The sequence below is a fragment of the Diadema antillarum genome, unplaced genomic scaffold (genome assembly GCF_040938485.1).
Source record: "Diadema antillarum isolate AM-2024a unplaced genomic scaffold, OU_Dant_1.0 seq00000108_RagTag, whole genome shotgun sequence".
NCBI classification, from domain to species: Eukaryota; Metazoa; Echinodermata; class Echinoidea; order Diadematoida; family Diadematidae; genus Diadema; species Diadema antillarum.
In genome coordinates, this window is record NW_027271194.1 from 832806 (window position 1) to 853435 (window position 20630).

Here is a 20630-nt window from a genome sequence, read left to right on the forward strand (position 1 = left end):
GTAGCATCATGTGATCTGATGCTATTGCAGGAAATATAAATACCGGTATGTTTGTAGAAGTGAACATATCAATATGTTTGTAGATGTGAATATATAGGTAATATTCATATGTATATGCCATATAATACTGGTATGATATTCTAGTATACCTTGTCCGTTGTTTAACCTTTCTCCATGCATTTCTCATCTGATTATCATGCCAGTTCATTTTAAGACCATTTGGTTGTCATGGAAATGATGATGACATTGCATAAAAAGCAACCAACATTCATTCCCAGGGATATGATAGTGTGGCATCCTATAACAAGTCTATGTAAAGAAAAAAAGCTGCATGACAGCTTTCCCTTTGAAAGAAAGATATTATTCAGAGGGGTGAGGTTCAGGTGCGAGGTTCTTCACTTTGTCTCCCTCTACAAATTAAATTTGTTAAGATCGCAACTGCTGATCTGTAAATTAGCAAACATGTCGGGAAAAAAAGGAACCATTGGGACTCAAACATGTCATCTACTGCTTTCCGGGCAGCGACACCACCACCAGGCTGTCCCTGGTTGCCGGCAGTGACACAATGAACATGGAACAGATACTCAAGCTCCGAAATTCTGACATTGTTATGTTAAATAGTCCAAGGCGGACAAGAAATATTAAATGAAAGAAAGATATTTCTTTTCCTTTACCTCACTTTCTGCTTTATTTTTCATTCATTTCACCGTCCCGGATTTCCTTCCTTTTTTCTAGTAACCATGCAATTTGTTCTTTTGGTGTTTGTTGCTCCCCTTCTCTCTTTCTGACTTTCTTTCCCGCCTCCTCCCAACAGAGGCTCATCAGATTGGCTCTGTGTGGCCTCTTCCCTCTCAATACAGACTCTTTCTCACCAACTCATTTTCTTCCTTCGTTTCTCCCTTCTCATCCAGATCTCGTTCTCTCTTCCCATTTTCCCCTCTCCTTGAGGTATATGACGTGACCTCAGAATATATTCCTTACACCTCCTTTATCATTCTCATCCAGAGTCTTATAATATCCTTTCTCGGGGGCTTTTGAATGAACTAAACAGCAGGTTACTGCATCATCACATTAATTATTTACAACTGAAGTATAACATCTAGATTGTCTCTGTGCTCAGTATCTCATATACCCTGTGGGGGAAAAAAAGCAATCAGTGTTAGGCAATGTCCAGTTTTTGTCAGGAAGATTACCCGGGCTCTGTGTCTTAAGGCCATTCCAATGCCAGAGACACCATTCTGGCCCTTTTGACCTTTATGGTACATGTTCATCTATTACCACATGAGCTTTCTTCCAAAGCTGTTCTGAAACACTCTGTCTGTGAATAGGGATTACCTAATCCCTCTAATTCTAATTAGGTTACATTGACATTAGCATAGCACTTACATTCTTGGTTTGCGGTGGATTTTTAAGTTACGTAATAGCCAAATGTTGGAGTTTTGTTTGTTGTTATTTTCTTTGTTTTGATGGATGGATTAACTGAACTTGACTTAAAAAGCAGAGTGTGATAAGACTAGATGTGTAACAGGCTGAAAATTTTGTTTTTGTATTATTTTCAGATTTAAGTGACTTTTTGTATTACAAGTTCTTTCTCTCTTTAACATACACTGGTGAGAACATTTCACATTATAAGTGGCATATATTGACATTTTCCGTCCTTATATTCTTCCTTGTTTTTGGATTTGTCTTTCCACTGTCATATACCGATCATCTGCAAAACATAACATGATATTCTGTAATATCCTTCATGTTTTTGATATGTACGTGTGCATCATAGGCCTTATGATTCGGACAACATGCGTAACTTGTAAAAGTTAGTGCAATGAAAATGACATTGCCACTAATTATATGTCAATAATTTTTGTAGTATACTAATCAATTTAATGCCTTATGTGGTGTGATTAGTCTCCAGATTTTGATCCAGTGATTAAAGATTTCCCAGGTTGAATGGGGTCATCTCATGAGACAGACACCCACAAGTCATATGGCCCACAAGTTTGACATTGAAAAAAGGTCCGTGAGTCATACAGCCCATGGCTTCAACACTAGGCAAATAAGACCCATGAGTCTGATGCCAGGCAAACAAGGCCCATGAGTTTGACACAAGGCAAACAAGGCCCAAGACTTTGACACAAAGCAAAAAAGGCCCACGAGTTTGACACTAGGTAAAAAAGGCAGACGAGACCAATATTACATAGTCTGATGGGCCTTGTCTGCCTAGTGTCAGACGCATGGGCCTTATTTGCTTAGTGTCAGATTCATGGGCTGTATGACTCGTGGGCTGAATAGCTTGTGGGCTGTATGGTTCATGGATGTCAAACTTGTGATGTGCATCTGATTAAACTGGGTATGCAGATTTTAGCTGTCTTCCTGAGATATGAAACTACCATTTGGTCGTACGGTCTTTTAAATTTCATCAAATTTCTTTTTAATGTCCATGAGGCATTAACCTTGAAATCTGCACTTTGCATTCAACTTGATATGTTTTTTGTATAGCTAAGGGATTTCCCATTTGAATTACTAGCACAGATATTTCTTTTGATGTTAAGAAGTCATTCTATCATAGAAAAATTTTGATTATGCCACTTTTAAGACGAGGGAAGTGCCTAACCAACTGAGGAGGAAAAAGAAAGTTCATTTGTAACATTGTGCTCAAGAGCTATTGTAGACTGCTTATCTGCAGTTATTATGATATGCTTTGAAATTCAGGAGTGCCAAACTCACATGAAAGGATAATGATCTCTGCAGCAAGATCTTCTTCAGGATTCAATGAGTTAACCTAGCAAAGATATTGGCTCATGAAGAAGATTTCCTTGTTGTAGAAACATCCTTGACTGGTGGCCCCTGTCTCCCAACAAGGCCTCTGGTACAGTAATTTTATAGGCAGGAGAGGATTGAGTCGAGAAGTGATACCAGGCTGCACGTGCCACTAATGTTCAATGCAGTTTATTTGATGAAATGATCACCAGCTCCACAGGAAATGGGTGGTATCCTTTTCTTCTTCTTCTTCTTTTCCTTTTCTATATTTTTTTACTCCCCCTGTTCAGCGTAGGATTAATGGAAGCATTACCACTTCGTTCTCAAGGCATGGTGTAGAGTGAGATATGTCCGGGCAACAGTTAACCCATTCTACAGTGAATTCTTAAATGTCTATAGACTTGATACACAGCCCACCATGTTCCCTCAGGAACGGGTTAATCAGAATAGGCTCCTTTTAGTTTCGAATTATTCACCTGCCTGGTAAATTACATAGCAGGTGTTAGTGCCAAGTTCTGTGATGGGATAAAACATGTGCTGAGTGCATCAAACCACTTGATTTCTACATGACTTCCAGCTGTCTTGTGCATAACAAGACTGGCTGTTGTTAAGTGTTGTTGTTGCTCTTTTTGTTGTTGTTGTTGTTGTTGTTGCTGCGGCAGCTGTTTCGGATAGACATGTCATGGAATAGAGGCAGACAGACCAATGGTTCTTTATTGCACAATGAACCTGACTATTGTCAAATTCATTCTGTCACATACATACATACACACACACACACACACACACGCACACCCATACACAATGCTCTACATGATCTCCAGCTTAACCTGTTGAGGACGGGCTAATATTGCTACAACACGCATTTCCCATAGACGCTTGCCCAAGTATACTCGGGACTCGTCCTCAATGGTTTAAATTAGATAACATATTCTAAACAAGTTGCCCCTTTGTATTGTTCCTCCCTTCACCCTACTAGACAACAACATGCAAAAGTTTTGTATTGTTATATTGTGTTGAAATATTTTGTTTAGTGAGACAGTAAAGCATTTAGTATACTGATATATTACAAGGTCTCAAAGAGCACCATTAGACTTTGTGCCAACAATAGCAGCCACCCAAAATAGAAACCAAAGTTTTATTCTGTTGCCAGATACTAAATATTTTATCTGGTAGATGGGTAAAGCTCTTAGTATACTGATGTACTACCAGGTCTCATGAAATAAGCACCATTTGACTTTGTATCGACATGCCCGTAATGTTAGTGGATACATGCTATGGAATATTTCTCTTGTAGAGTTCTTTTGACCCCCTCCCAACCCCCCCCCCCCCTAGAAAAGACAGTCAATGCACTTTTTTATATGATGCTCCAATCTTCCCATGATTAAAATCCTCTTTCACTTTAAATGTTTCAAGCATGCATCCTCCGATTTCAAAGGATGCATTTCCCAATCTAATCATGTGATAAGCGCAATTTATCGAGATTTTATTGTTTAGCCTTTTAGAGTAAAACCAGTTCAGTTTGGTTTTATAAGACATCTTTGCTCCCAACACTGTACTTCAGGTCCGAGTCCATAGCATGCTGTGGGAAGTACTGTGAATTCACAAAAGGGCACAGTTATAAGTGTTTGTAATGTTGCCATGCTTGAAATCTACTCACATTCAACTATCTTGACCAAGATTAAGCCAGCTTGCTCTGAAGTGGGTGATTATGCCTGCTGTATCTGAACTACAGTTTGGCAGTATACTGATAAAAACTGACACTTTTTGAAAAACAAACTGCCAGGCAAACAATGGACATGGCTGTGGGTCAAGTAGGGCATGAAATTAATTGAGGCTTTATGCAGTGTTTCACAGAGCGGAAAAAATCAGAGAATACATCGTAAGTAAAATTACAATATTTACGAACAGATTTATTTCTGGGTTTTTGCTCACCGAGGATCAAGTCCCAGAAATCACATTGCTGTGGTTGATGCTTAATGGATTTATTACAACTTTACTCTTTAATGTTGCTATTTTATACTATAGAGTAAATGATAATAATAATGATAATAAGAGGAAGTCTTAGAATAATGATAATAATTTCAACCCTATTGTAATGATATAGTAATTGTTTCACTTGCATAATTATTCAAAAACCTCTTACTTTTACGATTGAGTCATGAGTATTTTAGTTGCAACTTTTAATAGAAGATTACAATTGTTCTTTGATCAATTCAGTGCTGATTTAATGAATTAAACCAGTTTCATTTAGTCTTTTTTCAATATAAGATATGCAGTAAAATTTAGAAGTACCAGTAATATATGTTGGAAAGATGGCAAACTTTCTTTAGGACTTAGTGGTTACCTCATCTGTTTAACCTGTTGAAGAGTATTGTAAAAGTGGAAATTTTCACACATTTGGCACAACCCAAAGCTAGCTGAAAATAAAAGCACACAAAAATTGTTACATGTCATATGTTCCAGTGGTCAATGTCCTGATTCCGCAGAATTAAAAACACTCAAAATTCATCTTACCTGGCCGGGCGCGAAAAATTACTCGTGCAAAAATATCCACTTTTACAGTAGTCCCAATTGTACTCAGGTAGGTGTCTATGGGAAATGTATTTTGTAGTAAAATCAGCTTGTCCTCAATAGGTTAAAGCTCTCAGCCTTCTCCTCCAGTTTCTGACAATCAATTTAAAGCGCTCTGAAACAGGTAAAAAAAGACAGAGAAAACAGGATTCTTAATAAAAAGAAGTAGATGAGAGCCACCTCCCTAATAAAAAATGCAGTACCTGAAAGAAATGTGATAAGCCATCTTGAATGGAATTTCCCTTACCGAGCTACATTTAGAGATCTTGGATTCTTATGTCATGAGTACATGATACTGAAAATGTTTATATTCATATGAGTACCTTGCCAACTGCAATATATATCATGCTCAGAAGTATCATGGTTTTTTTTATCAAACACAGGTGTGTAGCCATTTCACTGGCTGTGGTAATGTGTCATCAGCTAGCTCCCAGTAACCATGACAACAAACTTTATTGGGTGTCTTTCTGAGGTGTCACATAAAGGGGTTTAAAGTATACGTTTGACAGCATGACTAAAGTGTGCATGCGCTGCTTCTTTTGCTTACATCTGGCTTTCCCCCTATCTCCCAGGGCATGTGAGATAAGCGGGTTGGCTTCAGGAAGGAAACAGATTCGGGCACAGTAGCTCCAAGGTTGTTAGGCGTAATTCGCTGAGCATGATCGTCGTTAGGTGAGATGCACGTCGGTGCTAAAGAGCTTTACGAGCCATTATGCCCCGGTGATTCAATCCCACCCTGTCCCCACAGAATGCAAAAAGCCTTTTCTCAAAAGACGCCGCAAGGAGAGAGAGCAGTCTAGGCGTGAAGGAGGTTTGGTGATCTGCAAAGAAAAAAATGTTGAAAAGGATGAAACAACACGAAAAGCAGCTTTTCAGGCCCAGTAGATTCATGCCTTTGGTTCTGTCACTTTCAGAGGGGTTTATTATATATACAATTTTTTGTGTTTGTTCTCTTTTTCTGAGAAACATGATACATTAAAAGGGTTTGTTTTCAGAAAGGAATACACTGCAATTTTTTAAAGCTGTGTGCTTTTCACAGACTTAAGATGTAACTTATCATCAGAAATGGAAAGCAAGTAGTCACACATTTGTACTGATTGTTGTTGCTTTAAATACCTAATTATTATTCTGTGAAAAAGTTTATGAAGTCCAATATACTTGATTTGAATTGTTCGCTTCAAAAGTGATGTGTCTCTATTCATTTCATATCTTCTTTAGATATACATTTTGAGCTCATAATGCAGAGTTCATCTCAGTTATGTGATCCTTTTGATTTGAAAGCTGAATTCTATATTTGATAACAGATCCAGTCCTGTAACAGAATGCAACACAACATGTATTTTAAATAAATACACACAAATAAATAATCAGGGCTCCACTCAGGCAGTGGCCCGGTGGCCGAGTTCCACTTTTAAAAGTTAAAGGGATAATTTACCATTTGCAGATGAAACGAAAACCCAGCATTAGTGCTTGAAAGTAGTTCTAAAATGTGAGTTAGCGATAGAAACAACCACTGTAAAAATTTTAGTCGGTAAAATCAATGTTAAGTATTGTTAAATATACAAAATGTGAACAATAGTTATGATAAAAATGTTTCAAGACTAAACCGTCTACAGTTACGGTTTATTGGGAAAAATACAGATATCTCCTTATATTTTAGGCTTTTTCGCAAGAATTTTTTATGATAGGATGTTTTGTGGTACAACAGACCTACACATATGCATTAAATGTTGTATCTTTAAATCACTGTTCCTAAAGGTAAACAGGACCTTTAATGTCAGGCTACCAAATTTCAAAAAAGGTTATTTTTTGGTGGCCTGGTTGGGCAACTAAACCTCAATATTGATTGTTATGTTTCCCCTTAATTTGAGCAAATTAATTTCTTTTTAGGGCGACCAATGTTTCAAATTTAAACATATTTGTGGCCCAAATAGGCTACCAGAGAGATATGTTATTGTCCAATTAAAAGGTCTTTGACAACTATGCAATGATCCCTGAATTCATTTTGAAAAACAACAACAAGAACTAGAGATAGGTACAGCAGGAATTTATAGCAAGCACTCAATCTGCTGGTATTCTTTCCTTATTCTTTTCTCAATGGAATTATTGAAACACAATCTTTCCACACACACAAAAAAATATGTGTATCTCTCTGAGAGAGTTTAAAAAAAGTCAAATACAAGCAAAATAGTTGACTATTTCTTTCTGTTTCATGGATTTAATTGTGAAGCAATGCATTTGAAGTGATCATATAGTGGAAGGAGAGGTGGAGAAAGATAAAACTAACACAATAAATGAAGATTAGACAATAATAAGGGAAGACAGATAGATATATAGGTAGATTGATGTGTGCTTAGAAATGGAGCTCTTCATTTGTAAAGTTGTAGTTAAAGTAAAGTGATGGGTTGATGTATAGATTCTGAAGAATATTTGGGGATGACCCATGTGGAGTGGTATTAGGTGAGACAGCCTATACCACAGACAGAAATAGATGCAGATCTTTCATTGCAGAAGGAAAAAAAAAACTACAACAAGAATAGAGAAGGCTTCCCAATTTGAGGGAAAGTGAGAGAGAAATAGGAAAGTGAGAGATGGGCAGAAATATACGCTTCAAAATGTATATATTGACAGTTGTATTATGTTTGTGTGTATATGAGAGATAGACAGACAGGAAGACATGGATATTCTGACAAAGAGAGGTATAGGAATGTTTGTATCTGTCTCTTTTATCGTTCGGCTTCTTGGATACATTTTTCTGCTCCATTATCATCTTCTTCTTCTTTTTTCCTCTTTACTTTATATAATTTTCCTCCCTCTGTCAATTGTATTCTAATTTCATTTTCATTTTCATGTCAAAACACATGCATGGAGACATGATTTGATTGCAGTTTCAACTGTCTGCTGCAGAGAGATAGATGTTTTAACATAGCTTGTAATCTTTGCAAGGCCAAATCACAGATGGCTTTTAAGCTTGAAGTCCTCTCATCTTTCCTCTCTCTTTCTCTCTCTCTCTCTCTCTCTCTCTATCTCTTCTATATCTCTCTGTCTATCTCTCTCTTTCTGTCTCTCTCCCTTATTTTCATGTCTCCGTCTTTCTCTGCATGTATGGAATCCTCTCTCAGCTACTGTGAAAATGGAAATTGTTTGTAAGAGTAAGTCTTCGTGCTCGGCTGGATAAGATGAATTTTGCATGTTTTTAATTCTGTGCCATCAAAACATTGGAGAGTGTTACAAATGGCAAGCGAATAAGATTTGAGAGCATTAATTTTCATTTTTTTCTATTTTTATTTTCGTATGGTTGCACAAACTGCAGAAAAATTTCTGTACCACAAAAATTTCCTCACAGCAAAAATTTCTACTGTTACAGTTCTCTCTCACTGTTTTTTCTCAATTACTTATGAAATATCTCATTTATCCTTTACTCATTGAACCACTATTCTGCTTGTCCTGTTCTTTTTAACCCATTGAGGATGGTTTGATTTTGCTACAACACGCATTTCCCATAGACACCTGCCCAAGTATTCTTGGGTTTCGTCCTCAACGGGTTAAGACCACGTGTGTGTACTCCTTCCCCTTTACAGGCATTATATTCCATAAAAGTGGGGATTACCTTCATCAGCCATCCATGATATTATCAGATGAGAGCCAGAAGGGCACTATTGCATTCTAAATTTTCAGCATAAATAAAAACAGAACAATCAATTTTCTTCAAATAAAAAAGTTTATTTGATCAAAATGGGTAGATTTATAAGCATTGTTCCAGATATGGGGTAAAATAGTGCCCTCGTGGTTTTTATATCAACATTTTACCTGAAATGAAAAATGAACTGACACGATAATGTAGACGAGATCGAGCTCTTCAACATGATACCAATATCTCCATACCCCCCAAAACTGCGATAAAGCCCTTTTCGTTCACAGCTGATAATATAAAGATGTTAACTTCTTTTCTGTATCCTACAGTTGAAAAAAAAAGGAAGAAGATTGAAAAAAAAAAAATTTCATCAGCCCTCATACCCATGTGATGTGGCCCATACACAATCTACTTATCTCTCTGGAAATATATTTCCTTGGCAAAAGAAAAAATAACCACACAACTTTGCAAATCTCTTGAGGCTACATTTTCCAGTTACTGCATCAGCTTCAAGCACATTCATTTTTTTTTTTTGCCTGATCATCAGTGATGTAAACACAGACATGCCAGGACATGGTTCAAGGTGTGCCTGTGCTGATAGCAATTGAAACATTAACTCTATAACCATGCAGTGAGCCATGACTGAGTAGCTACAGAAAGATTTTGGGGATGAAAAAAAAAGTAATCAGCAAGCTGGAGGACAAAGATGCATTTTTGAAGTAATTATAGAAGAAGGTGACTCGTTAAGATCAATTCTCCTAGAAATATTATCCAAAATTCCTTGTGTTATACATATACGGTGAATAAACCCTAACCCACCTGTACAAGAGTTTGGGTGTTTGGCACTGATTGCCCAATTAACCCATTGAGGATGGACTGATTTTGCTATAACACACATTTCCCATAGACACCTGCCCGAGTATACTCGGGACCGCCCGTCCTCAACGGGTTAAGTTATGATACCAAACAGATCCCTAATTCCAGATTCCAATGATTAAACCATTCCATGCCAATGGGTCAAATGTGTACAAATTTCACACACATCTTCCCATCTATGGACGAGAAATAAGTATGACATTCAGTGGGCTCATGAAGGAGTATGCCACACATGATCTTTCACACCCAGAGAACAGAGGGTTAATAGAATTTTGCTGGTGGAGGCAATACCAGCACTGATGGTATATGTGCCACACCCATCTGATCAGCCACACCCATTTGGCATAGAGGATTGAGAAATGGCTCTGTGTTTATATGTATGTAGTATGTTACACGTATGTGTTGGCAACTTTTCTTGTTCCTAGTGTCGTCATGAATTGAGCTCAAAATTGACAGTTATCTGTAATGAGGATACTCATGCTACTTTCGTAGGAAATTTAGTATGTATTGCAAAGGATTAGCCACCAACTTGGATCAGTTACATACGTTGTACATACAGTTGTCGTTAACCATCATGGAACTTAGTTGAAACGTATAAATTCTATATGTTCATTTCAGGATGACATTGGTGATAGGTAAATATATTTTTCTCTATATATGAACATTTTGACTGTAAAAGAAATCTATGTGTTCATTGTTTTATTTTCAATTTCAATTTTATTTTGTATTTCTCAATTGAAAAGACATAAAATGTAACAAAATATGATAATACAGAATATTAAATGGGCTAGTCAATTACCGGTTAGTGATTGGCTATGTTAACACAGTCACGTGATGAAGGCACATTGGTTATGTTCTCCCATGGGAAAACATTTTCACGTAACAAATGACAAACGGTACCAAATGATTGAACGATCATATTTTTCATGCAATCGATAGGATAAATTTGCCTATTCCATACAATGTGAAAAAGCAGATTTGACTAACCCATATAATATAACAGATGATGACTTTTGTTGTCGGGAACATGTACCAAACGTTCCACCCTCAGGGTTTGAAATGCTATTTCGGGATGCTCTAAGTCCCAAGACGAAGTCTCGGAACTTATAACCTCCCTCAATAGCATTTCAAACTCTTAGGGTGGAACATTCGGTATGTTCCCTCCCCCGCCAGTCATCATCTATATAATGTCCAGCTTGGATATACACAAAAACAAAATACAAACATAGTACATAGCAGTCAATGTGTCATTTTCAATCAAAGTAAAAAAAATATGAGTCACTGGTTATGAATTTTTTTTTAATGGAGATAAATAGACCATTGAAATTGAAATTGAAAAACTGTTAATTTTTTTTCCCCAATATGAGTATATCAAATGGAGAAATTGATACAATTGAGTCTTGCCGCATGGGTGCATGAACTCTCACACATAGCGACAGAGGGGAAACTCTGTACAGACTGGTAAGAGGTGCAAGTACACAGTGATGGATGCTATTAGCTGGAAAAACCTGAATATTGATGCATATCTGTCAATCCAGACCAGTAGATAGTGATCACTCAATCCGCTCCAGGGCAAGAGCTCTGAATTGTATACATACAGGATATCAGTCCTATCCAATACATTCCAACATTCTTTTTTGCTTACCCTGGTAAAAGCAGATCTGCTGTATATTTTTTCAACTCTGTTCTGTTTATATAATGACTTGAAATCAGTCTGCAAACTGCCTATTTTCTTTATTCATAGAAATCAAAGTTATCATATTGAACTTACTCATCTCTTATTTACTTCAATTCAAGGATGAAACAGGCATATGAGAATGATTGGGGTGTTTTTGCTATACCGAATTGCAATTGACAAAAAAAAAAATGAAAGACAGCCTTTAAACAAGAATAATGTGCTCGCAGACTAAACATCCGCTATCATGAACTTAAGTGGCCATCATTTTCTTCCTTTCTGGCACTGCGAGCAAACTCTTCTTGATTGATTGCATTGACAGGTGTATGAGTGACTGGATGGGACATCATACTTCAAAGTCTGTTGCCTTGTGTTCAGAGGCAGGTGCAACTCTTAAAGGGGGGTGGATGCCATTACCGTCCATCTTGACTTTCACCGGAAATTTGCCATTAGATGATGCCCAGGCATTCAATCAGTTATGCAACGGTGTATTTTTTTCACTGGTTTATTCACTTTCACTTTCTTGCGCTTGAATGAATGTTTGCATGGCAGAAATTTCCTCTGTTAGCCAAAACACTGTGCACATATGTGCTCATGAGGTAAGAACATATTTAACTTTGAAATTTGCTTCTTTATGTGTATGGATCTGATTCCTTCTTGTATGTAATCCGTCAGGGTCCTAGTTATATTTGTTTGCCTTTTGATAAGTATTTTTTTTTCTGAGCAAGCTGTTGATTTAGATTAATCTGTAGTCTCCAAATGACTTTGGCTCTGGAGAACTTAACCCATTGCGGATGGTTTGATTTTGCTACAACACTCATTTTCCATAGACACTTGCCCGAGTATACTCTGGACTCACCCTCAACGGGTTAAACCTAGCACTAGCTGAAAGCTCATGGTTAGACCAGCCCATGAGATTTTTTGCTTTTAAGATTAGGACTTTCAGAAGGATGCACTTGATTTCTCAAAACTCTCTGGAGTTGGATTTCACAAGGGCAGCTGATAGCATCTGGTGTTTCTCATCACAGTCTCCAAAGCACATGTGTTTTTCAGTTGCCTGTCAGATTTTCTGTCATCTGTTGGCATGTCATGGCACTGACATGAGTGTGTGGTTTGACGCTCTTATATCTTTTTTGGCATATCTTAACAGAATTACCGTAATACTGCTCCTAGTTACATTACTATTGGTAGTAGTAGTAGTAGTAGTAGTAGTAGTAGTAGTAGTAGTAGTAGCAGTAGGAGTTATACTTCTATTACTATTATAATCATTACTCTTACCATTTTTGGTTAATACTATCATAGGTTCAATGTATATGATTGCTTCCGTTTTGACATCAGGTTGACTCAACATTCGGTCCATTGAGATCTTGTTCATTGATTGTGATAATCTCATTTACCCTGACAATATCTGTAAAGACAAGTTGGTTTCAGTCATGGAAGATATGATGACAGTCACATGCTTGCAGAAAGTATTCAAATAATAAGAATAATAATATCAATGATTTCATCAAAATAAAAATGAAGGTGTGTGTGTGTGTGTGTGTGTGTGTGTGTGTGTGTGTATGTGTGGTGTGTATGTGTGAATTCGTGAATTTTCTGTGATCAAGCAATATCAGTGAGTGGATCGTAATGATTATTACTATTTGCGTGTTTGCCATTATTTCTTTGTGGATATGATTTCCGTTTCATTCAACAAACTTCAAATATATAGTTCTATAAAATAAAAGTATGTGTTTTAATGTTCATGGTGTGAATGTGCATATGTGTCTGAGGAAGGGAGGGAACATGGGGTGATAGAGAGAATGTGGGATAGGTAAGAAACAATGCAGAGACTCCAACTCTCCCATTTTCGACGGGAGATCTCCCGCCGAAAACCCATTTTTGCAAAATCTCCCGTTCTCCCGTTTGAGATTTAATTTCTCCCGCCCTGGCTCAATGTCTCCCGTTGGAAAGGATTTCTTACTTAATTGCTATCGTATGTTGCAAAAATAAGCCTCAGATAGCACCAGAGAGCATCTATAACCCTAGGAACTTCGCGCTTCGCACACATAAACTTGGAGTCTCCCGTTTGCTAGGGGTTTCAGGCGGGAGAATCTCCAGATCAGAAGGTGCTTGGGGTTGGAGTCTCTGACAATGAGGGGAATGAAGGAATGAGAGAGAGGGATGGGGATGTAAGTCATGTAATTTTACTTAACTAGCACCTGCCTTGCATGAGTCTGCATTGTGCCTGAGTCAGAAATGTTCGCCCTTGCGATGAGAATTATCAACATTTTACGGCAATGTGAGTCGCGTTATTCTGACCAAAATGACACGGAGGCTGGTTCGTGACCATCATCTATTGGTGTAATTTGTCCAATATGCAAAGGCCAGCGGACCGTGGAAGCGATGCAGTCATCCAGAATAGTAAATTACCCACCAACACACCTCACTCATACTTTGAGGGAGGGGTGTGCCATATTATCAATAGTGACTGACATGGTGGGGGGAGGGACGTACAGAATGTTTAGTCAAAAGGGTTCGAATGTTTTATCCATTGACTGCTCTATTGAATATAATTTTTTCTATGATTTTGCATGATTTCTGCATTCTGACCTCCTTTTTCTTTCTTATACTACAATTTTCCTTACTGTAGAACATAACAAAATGTATGCATAGAAGAATACCATGGTTTGGCAGTATAGTAGGCTATGGTTTCAAATCCCATAGTAGTCCCTTCATTATACATCTGTGCTTCTCAACCAGTGGGCCAGGAAGCTCTAGCGATGTCAGCCAAAAATAAAATGAAATGGCATTACTATCTGATCTAACTGGGCTTCAAAAAGTTTGTAGGAGACAAAGTTGGTCTCAGGTTTAAAAAAGGTTGAGAAGCATTGATAGAGATGTCCTGTTCTCTTGCATACTGTTAGGTTTTATGCCATATCTCTACCCCTTACCCCCTCCTTATGGCTGGTGCTCTGTGATTCAGTGGTTCCTGTATTATATGTTTGTCCGCAATCAATATCCAAAGCAAATACTTTTTTTTAAATATGTGTTTTAATAATATATATATATATATATATATATATATATATATATATATATACACACACATATATTCACTTCTATATTTTTTCTATTTATTTCAAACTAAACCAACTTTCATATTCAAAATTACATTTTTATACAATTACAAAAACAAGCAAGCCTTCAACAACTTTTGAAAATGTTGGTGCATTTAATATGATATATATACATATTTTTCATCTATTATACCACTGTGAAGAAAAAGCAAAAATACTCTTAAGTTTCAAGATATGACTTCTGAACACATTTGCTTTTTTTTTGTACTTCTTTTACAATGCAGAGACTTATGATGCAACAGAGATTGTAAGGAAGCATCGGTTTTTGCTCCAGTAATCCAAGTCGACCAAATATGGAAAAGGAGAGTGAGACCCACCTCTCCGTCAGCAGGGCGTCGACCGTTGACTCCACTACCTCCACCAACACCAGCTCCACCCTCAACTCCTCCTTTGAGGATGCCGTCTTTGACACGACTGATGATGGGTATGCAGAGGTCAGGGGTCACAGGTCGCCCCAGGTGCAGGGTTCGCCGGCGAGGTTCAGGTCGTCTTCCTACCAGGGGGTCGTGTCGAGGGCGACCGCGGTGGAGCTGAAGGAGACGCGGATTGTGATCAGTCGTGATGAGGGTTGCGAGGTCGAAGGTGAGGGAGAGGGGGAGAATGACGAGGAGTCAAAGAAGAGGTCGGAGTCACTGCACAAACTACATCAGCAGCATGCTCTGGATTCATGGGACCAAGAAGGTATCACTCACTTTCTATTTTAATAAGTCATTTGTCCTTATCAAGAATTGAACGGGTTAGTTTCCCTCGTAAATGCTCTCAGACACTCGTACCTGGCATAGTTTGTACCAGCTGTCTGTTATTATGCGTGGACAGAGAAATGTGTCAACACAAATTTGAATCCTAAAGTTCATTTTAAGAGAGTTTTGATCGAAGGTGGATTCATCTGAGGAAGTACTAGGAGATTGATGCAATCTGCCAATCACAGGAAAGCATATAATTGTATTCCAGTCAGGTAAAAGTCTTTTGGAATTAGACCTTAAAGCATATATCAAAGTGGTATTTTACCTATATTTGACATTAACAAGGAGCATAAAATCACAAAGTGGCTGAAGACAGTATATGTGGGGGGGGGGGGGGAGAAAGACGGAGATATAGAGAGATATTGGTAGATAGGTAGATAGATGTTAGATAAGATGGCTAGATAGAGGAATATAGACTAATATGTTTACCTTTATCAGGGCCACCTTCTCAAACTCTCATTGCTATAGCATAAAAGTGCCATTGATTCTGATGTGGTTGGAATGAGAAAGACTTCAAGTATACTTTTAGAACCAGTGACCCATTTCTGACTTCGTCTTTTTTCCACCAGTGGGGTGTAGAGACAAGTAACAAATCTGACACACCCTAATTTTATCTGCCGTATATGCATGTGATCCGTTTTATGTATATTTCATTGGATTGTTTGTGGCAAGCTGTCACAGGTACCCTCTGTGGGATAACCCATACCCCAGGCATGAAAGTGATTTAAGGGTTTGCCTGCATATCTGTCCTTAATAAGCACAAGGGTATCCAGCTAAGTTGCCAGATAGGGATATATTTCATGGGAGGTAGGTCATAAGTTCAACCATCACGTGTTTCGTATGAATCCACTTTGTGTATTTTTTTCATTATGAGAAATATACATGATGGTAAACGGTCGGCGAATGACAATTGATTTGTCTTGGTGGAATGGGATGTTGATCTTGCTTGAAATTACTCCCACTTTTCTTCCACTCGTTTGAGCAATTCTGTTTTGCATGAGGCCGTTAACAGTGAAGGTAAATAAAGGAGAACCCTCAAGCATGATAGATTGTTGAAAGAATTGCTTGTGAAGTGGTGACTAAGGTTTGAGAAGAAATCTGTATCATGACAACCACATGCAAAGATCAAGGCAGCAGAAAACGTGATTCCGCCGCATTTGAAAATTGAATTACTGTGTTTCTGTATGTGCAGCTCCCCTAAATTGAATTCACTGAGCTGTAATGATTTAAAGCCACCATACGAATGTGAGCAGCTGAATCCTGTCCCATGTCAGTGTACAGCCTCATTTCCTGCGCACATTTTAGGGATGAAGTAAAGACGGCAGGGAGATATCTTTCCTGTTATCACGCATGTCACTGCAAGATTGGCTTTGACTGAAAATTTCCGAGTGAGTTTGACTGAGTCGGTGCCTGTGTGTCTGTCTTATGTAGTTCCAGGGGGGCACTTGCTCTTCTGATTTGACTCATTTATTCAAATACATGTTGAAGTGCTTTCCTTGAAACTTACACCCAAGTGAATTCAGTATGGAATGAGTTTCATAGCAGATGCAACCAAAGTAACTAAGCATCAGAGTTTTAGTTTCTAAGAGAAACTGCTAATGGCATGAATAACAGATTAATTTTTGCCATTCAGTAGTTAAAGAGCTGAGTACTATATTCCAGTGGAGTCAGTCTCAGACTTGTAATCAATATAGGTTGTCTCTTCAGACAATTACCACAACATATGCACAGCCATTCACATATTTACAGTTTCTCATTTTTTAATTCTGTGCTTCATACAGTCACATTTTATGGACACAAGCATATGACATACTTGTAAGAATCAGGCAGTAACAATGTTGTTTTGTTGATTTTGATAATCTGACTGAATCTCTCTGCCAAAATTGTACTGCTATCCCTGATTGGGGAAACACAAAGAATTTGATTGCTAAATGGGCTGTCTCTAGTCTTGTTTATTTAAATATTTGGAGCCAAAACTGCTAAGAAACTAAGAAGATAACAAGAAGATAGGGGATATTAGTAATCATAACTTCAAGCACATTCCTTGTTATGTTACAAGTGAGGTTATTGGTATTATTAGAAAGGCTTTATTTTGCTCTATCTGATGATGGACTTAAAATGTTGATGATGGACATAAGATATTTAAGATGACAGATGGTGCTTTGCCCATTTTCTGATCAAACTCTTCATTGTTACACAGGGCTTTTACACAACTGCTAAACTGTCATCTTGTCACCAAATTAAAATAAAGAGAGATAAGTCCTCGATACCGGTCCAGTAAATTTTCAATGACAGCATCAAGTTTGCATAATCCTGTTTATGTACTCAAAAGATGATTAAGCCATTCAGGTGCCATGCCTCGGCAGTATGCACACACGGGGCTCCGTCATGCTCATCGCGAGCTGCAATTGATGTAATTAGCTTGAATGGCTGTGGTGCTTTATCTGAGCAACACTAGCAACCGCCGACGGTTGAAACCGTTGATTGGTGTCGGAAGTCATCCATCGAGGGGGAGCTGACGGAAATGACCTCGAATGGCTGTCATCAACGATGAACATTCCATTAATTGGGCAATCTGAAAGCAGACACCGTTAACTTAATTACTTGGCTTTGTACATTGGTGCACATTGTTTTCATCAGGCCATCCAGCCCTTTCTCACCATATCCATTGTTAAAAGGGATTTGTTTGTTGAATGAATTCGATAATGTCGCCTACCTCTTAATGCGTGTACTGTGTCCTTGTCAGGTAATAAGCATGCATACAAAATAGAGATAGCTAGCCATAGGTGGATAATGTATTGATTAGCAGCTTAAAGATCTAACAGCTCATGACCTCACAAACTGCAAGCTGTTGTGACAGCACATTGTAGTCCACTTAAAGCACAAATAATTTCCATTTTCAGCTATTCCCCTAACTTTTTTGACCATTTAGCCTATAGTAGAAGTAGAGATATGGTGTTTTCCTCATGAACAAATATCCAAAATGCACACTGATGTCTCGCACAAGGTTGCCGTCTATTACATTTAAGCCATGTTACTATTAGCATGTGTAGGTTTCGTCAGGAGCGTTGAGGCATGCAAACAGCATATTGGGGCCTCGCATGAAGTTTGCAAAACGTTTATTACAATAAAGGCTCTGACCTTGTAATGTTGCTAATCCAATTTTAGCTAGAGTGGTATAATATTAGAGATAGTTACATTGGATGAGGGCACCAAATGTTACCATGGCACCAGAATGCATCATTTATCAGCTATTCCATAATGGGGAACTGAGAGGTGCCAATATAGGAATAGCTTCATCCATAGGCCTACATCTGTGTACCAACTTTGAGGCTCTTGACTTCAAGATACATGGCACAAAACATTCAATTAGGTGAGGGTACCCTTTCCTCATCCAATGAAGTTGATGATGATGATGATGATGATGATGATGATGATGATGATGATGATGATGATGATGATGATGACAATGTTGATAATAGTAAAGAGACAAACACTGCTTCTATTAATTATGATAATTATATCAGCAATGAAAATGATAATCTTATAACAACGATGATGATAATAAAAACAAACACATATCAAGATACAACTCCATTAAAGTCATTCATGTCCTGTAAGATATTATGGGAAGTGTACTTACATTTTTGTACTGATGGCAGTTCTTTTAATTTGAAAGTTTCAAATTTTGAAAGTTTAACTCAAGCCTGAACAAATATATATAGCTTTGAAAAGAAATACAAAAATACATGCCATGTTATTGTGGATCTCTAAATTCTTCCACATAAAAAGAAAGTCTTTCATATGGAGCTGCTAAGGAATTTAGTTTGCCAGAAACTCATGGATGAATATGTCTGTGCATGATGATAATAATAAAATGTTGATAGTGAACTCATATGAAGTACTCATTCTACCCAGTAAGGATACTTGTGCTGTGGAAAACAGAAAATAAACAGAATATAATACATTTCAACGTGGTATCATAAAACATATAATGAACATACAGAAAACATAGTTAATATAAAATTAATGTAGATATTATTATAAATCAATGATAAAACAGGCATGGTAATATCATGATTCAAGGCCAAAAATGATACACCACATAACGCTTCAAATAATCCTTGGGATACAGTGTCATTTTGACACTCACATTGATCGGAATTCACTACAGGTAATCTAATTCTCGTCGGTGGATTTTGCAAATTCTGACTGCATAAATGCATGTGACACATTGCATAATGGTACACCAAAATAAACCAATAACAAAAGCACGCTGATAAAACCATATTTGCAAGTTATCTCTATTTCACGCTACCCTTAGCTTCAGACTATTAAACCTTAAACCATGGGTTAGCGGAAAGTTCTAACTACCTTTGTAAATTTAGACTAATCAGTCTGTGAGGCTACCACAGTCCAACAAACACACTTGATAGCATCCATATTGCATTGACAAAAGAGAAATAGAAACAGTTGCCTACATATGGAGCTAGATATATATGGGATTATAGCATTTCTGAAACAATGTTTATGAAAATCAATAGTATTGTTGTACAGAGTTGACTGTGTACTCAGTACTTGGTAGTTTCTCCCTCTGAAATACTTTTTCCAGCATGGATGGATCTGCAAGAAGGGCATTTGTGAATGTTTCGATTGATATTTTTTGTACTGTGGAAGGCAAGAGTACATTCTATTCAACAGTTGAATGGTTGAAAAATGAAGTTCCTTCTAATCTTTTGTAACATGACTGTCATAGGTGTAGCCTAGATGTCTGTATATTTCAGTCGCATGTTTAGATTAAGACTTCATGAAATGAGTTTATTGAGTGATGAGCATAGTAGCTGAGTTGATAATTGATTTCTATATCATTTCAGGTGATTCAGCGAGCTCCAGTAGTCGGTCTTCATCCACCACACGAGTGTCCCCTCGCCTCTCCCCATCGCCTTCCCACCGGGTGCCCCAGCTGCCTAGCACCCACTCATCCTCACCAACTCACAACTTGAACAGTGAGCTTTGTTTATCTGCTTTCCATTTCTTACATGATCTTAACCCGTTGAAGACTAGTCTTGAATAATATATAGGCAAGTGTCTATGGGGAATGCGTGGTATAGTAAAATTAGCTCGCCTTCAATTGGTTATAATGTAGTGAGGCAATAAAAGCTGCAAACTGCACCAAACTTTGTATCTAAATCAGAAGCAATTGGAGAATGCAAACCTCTACCAAGGCCACAGTTCCTCCAGTGCCATAGATC

At 37.8% G+C, this 20630-nt stretch overlaps 1 protein-coding gene across 1 annotated transcript in view; it reads left to right on the forward strand.

The window, feature by feature from the left end:
- The first annotated feature begins 11975 nt into the window (after nt 1-11975).
- LOC139726991 (uncharacterized) overlaps nt 11976-20630 on the forward strand; it is a 54846-nt gene continuing 46191 nt past the window's right edge. The window contains exons 1-4 of the mRNA XM_071637974.1: nt 11976-12115; nt 14860-15119; nt 15150-15316; nt 20253-20384. Of these exons, the coding sequence (XP_071494075.1) occupies nt 14929-15119; nt 15150-15316; nt 20253-20384 (490 nt within the window). The 5' untranslated portion in view covers nt 11976-12115; nt 14860-14928. The remainder of the gene's footprint in view (nt 12116-14859; nt 15120-15149; nt 15317-20252; nt 20385-20630) is intronic.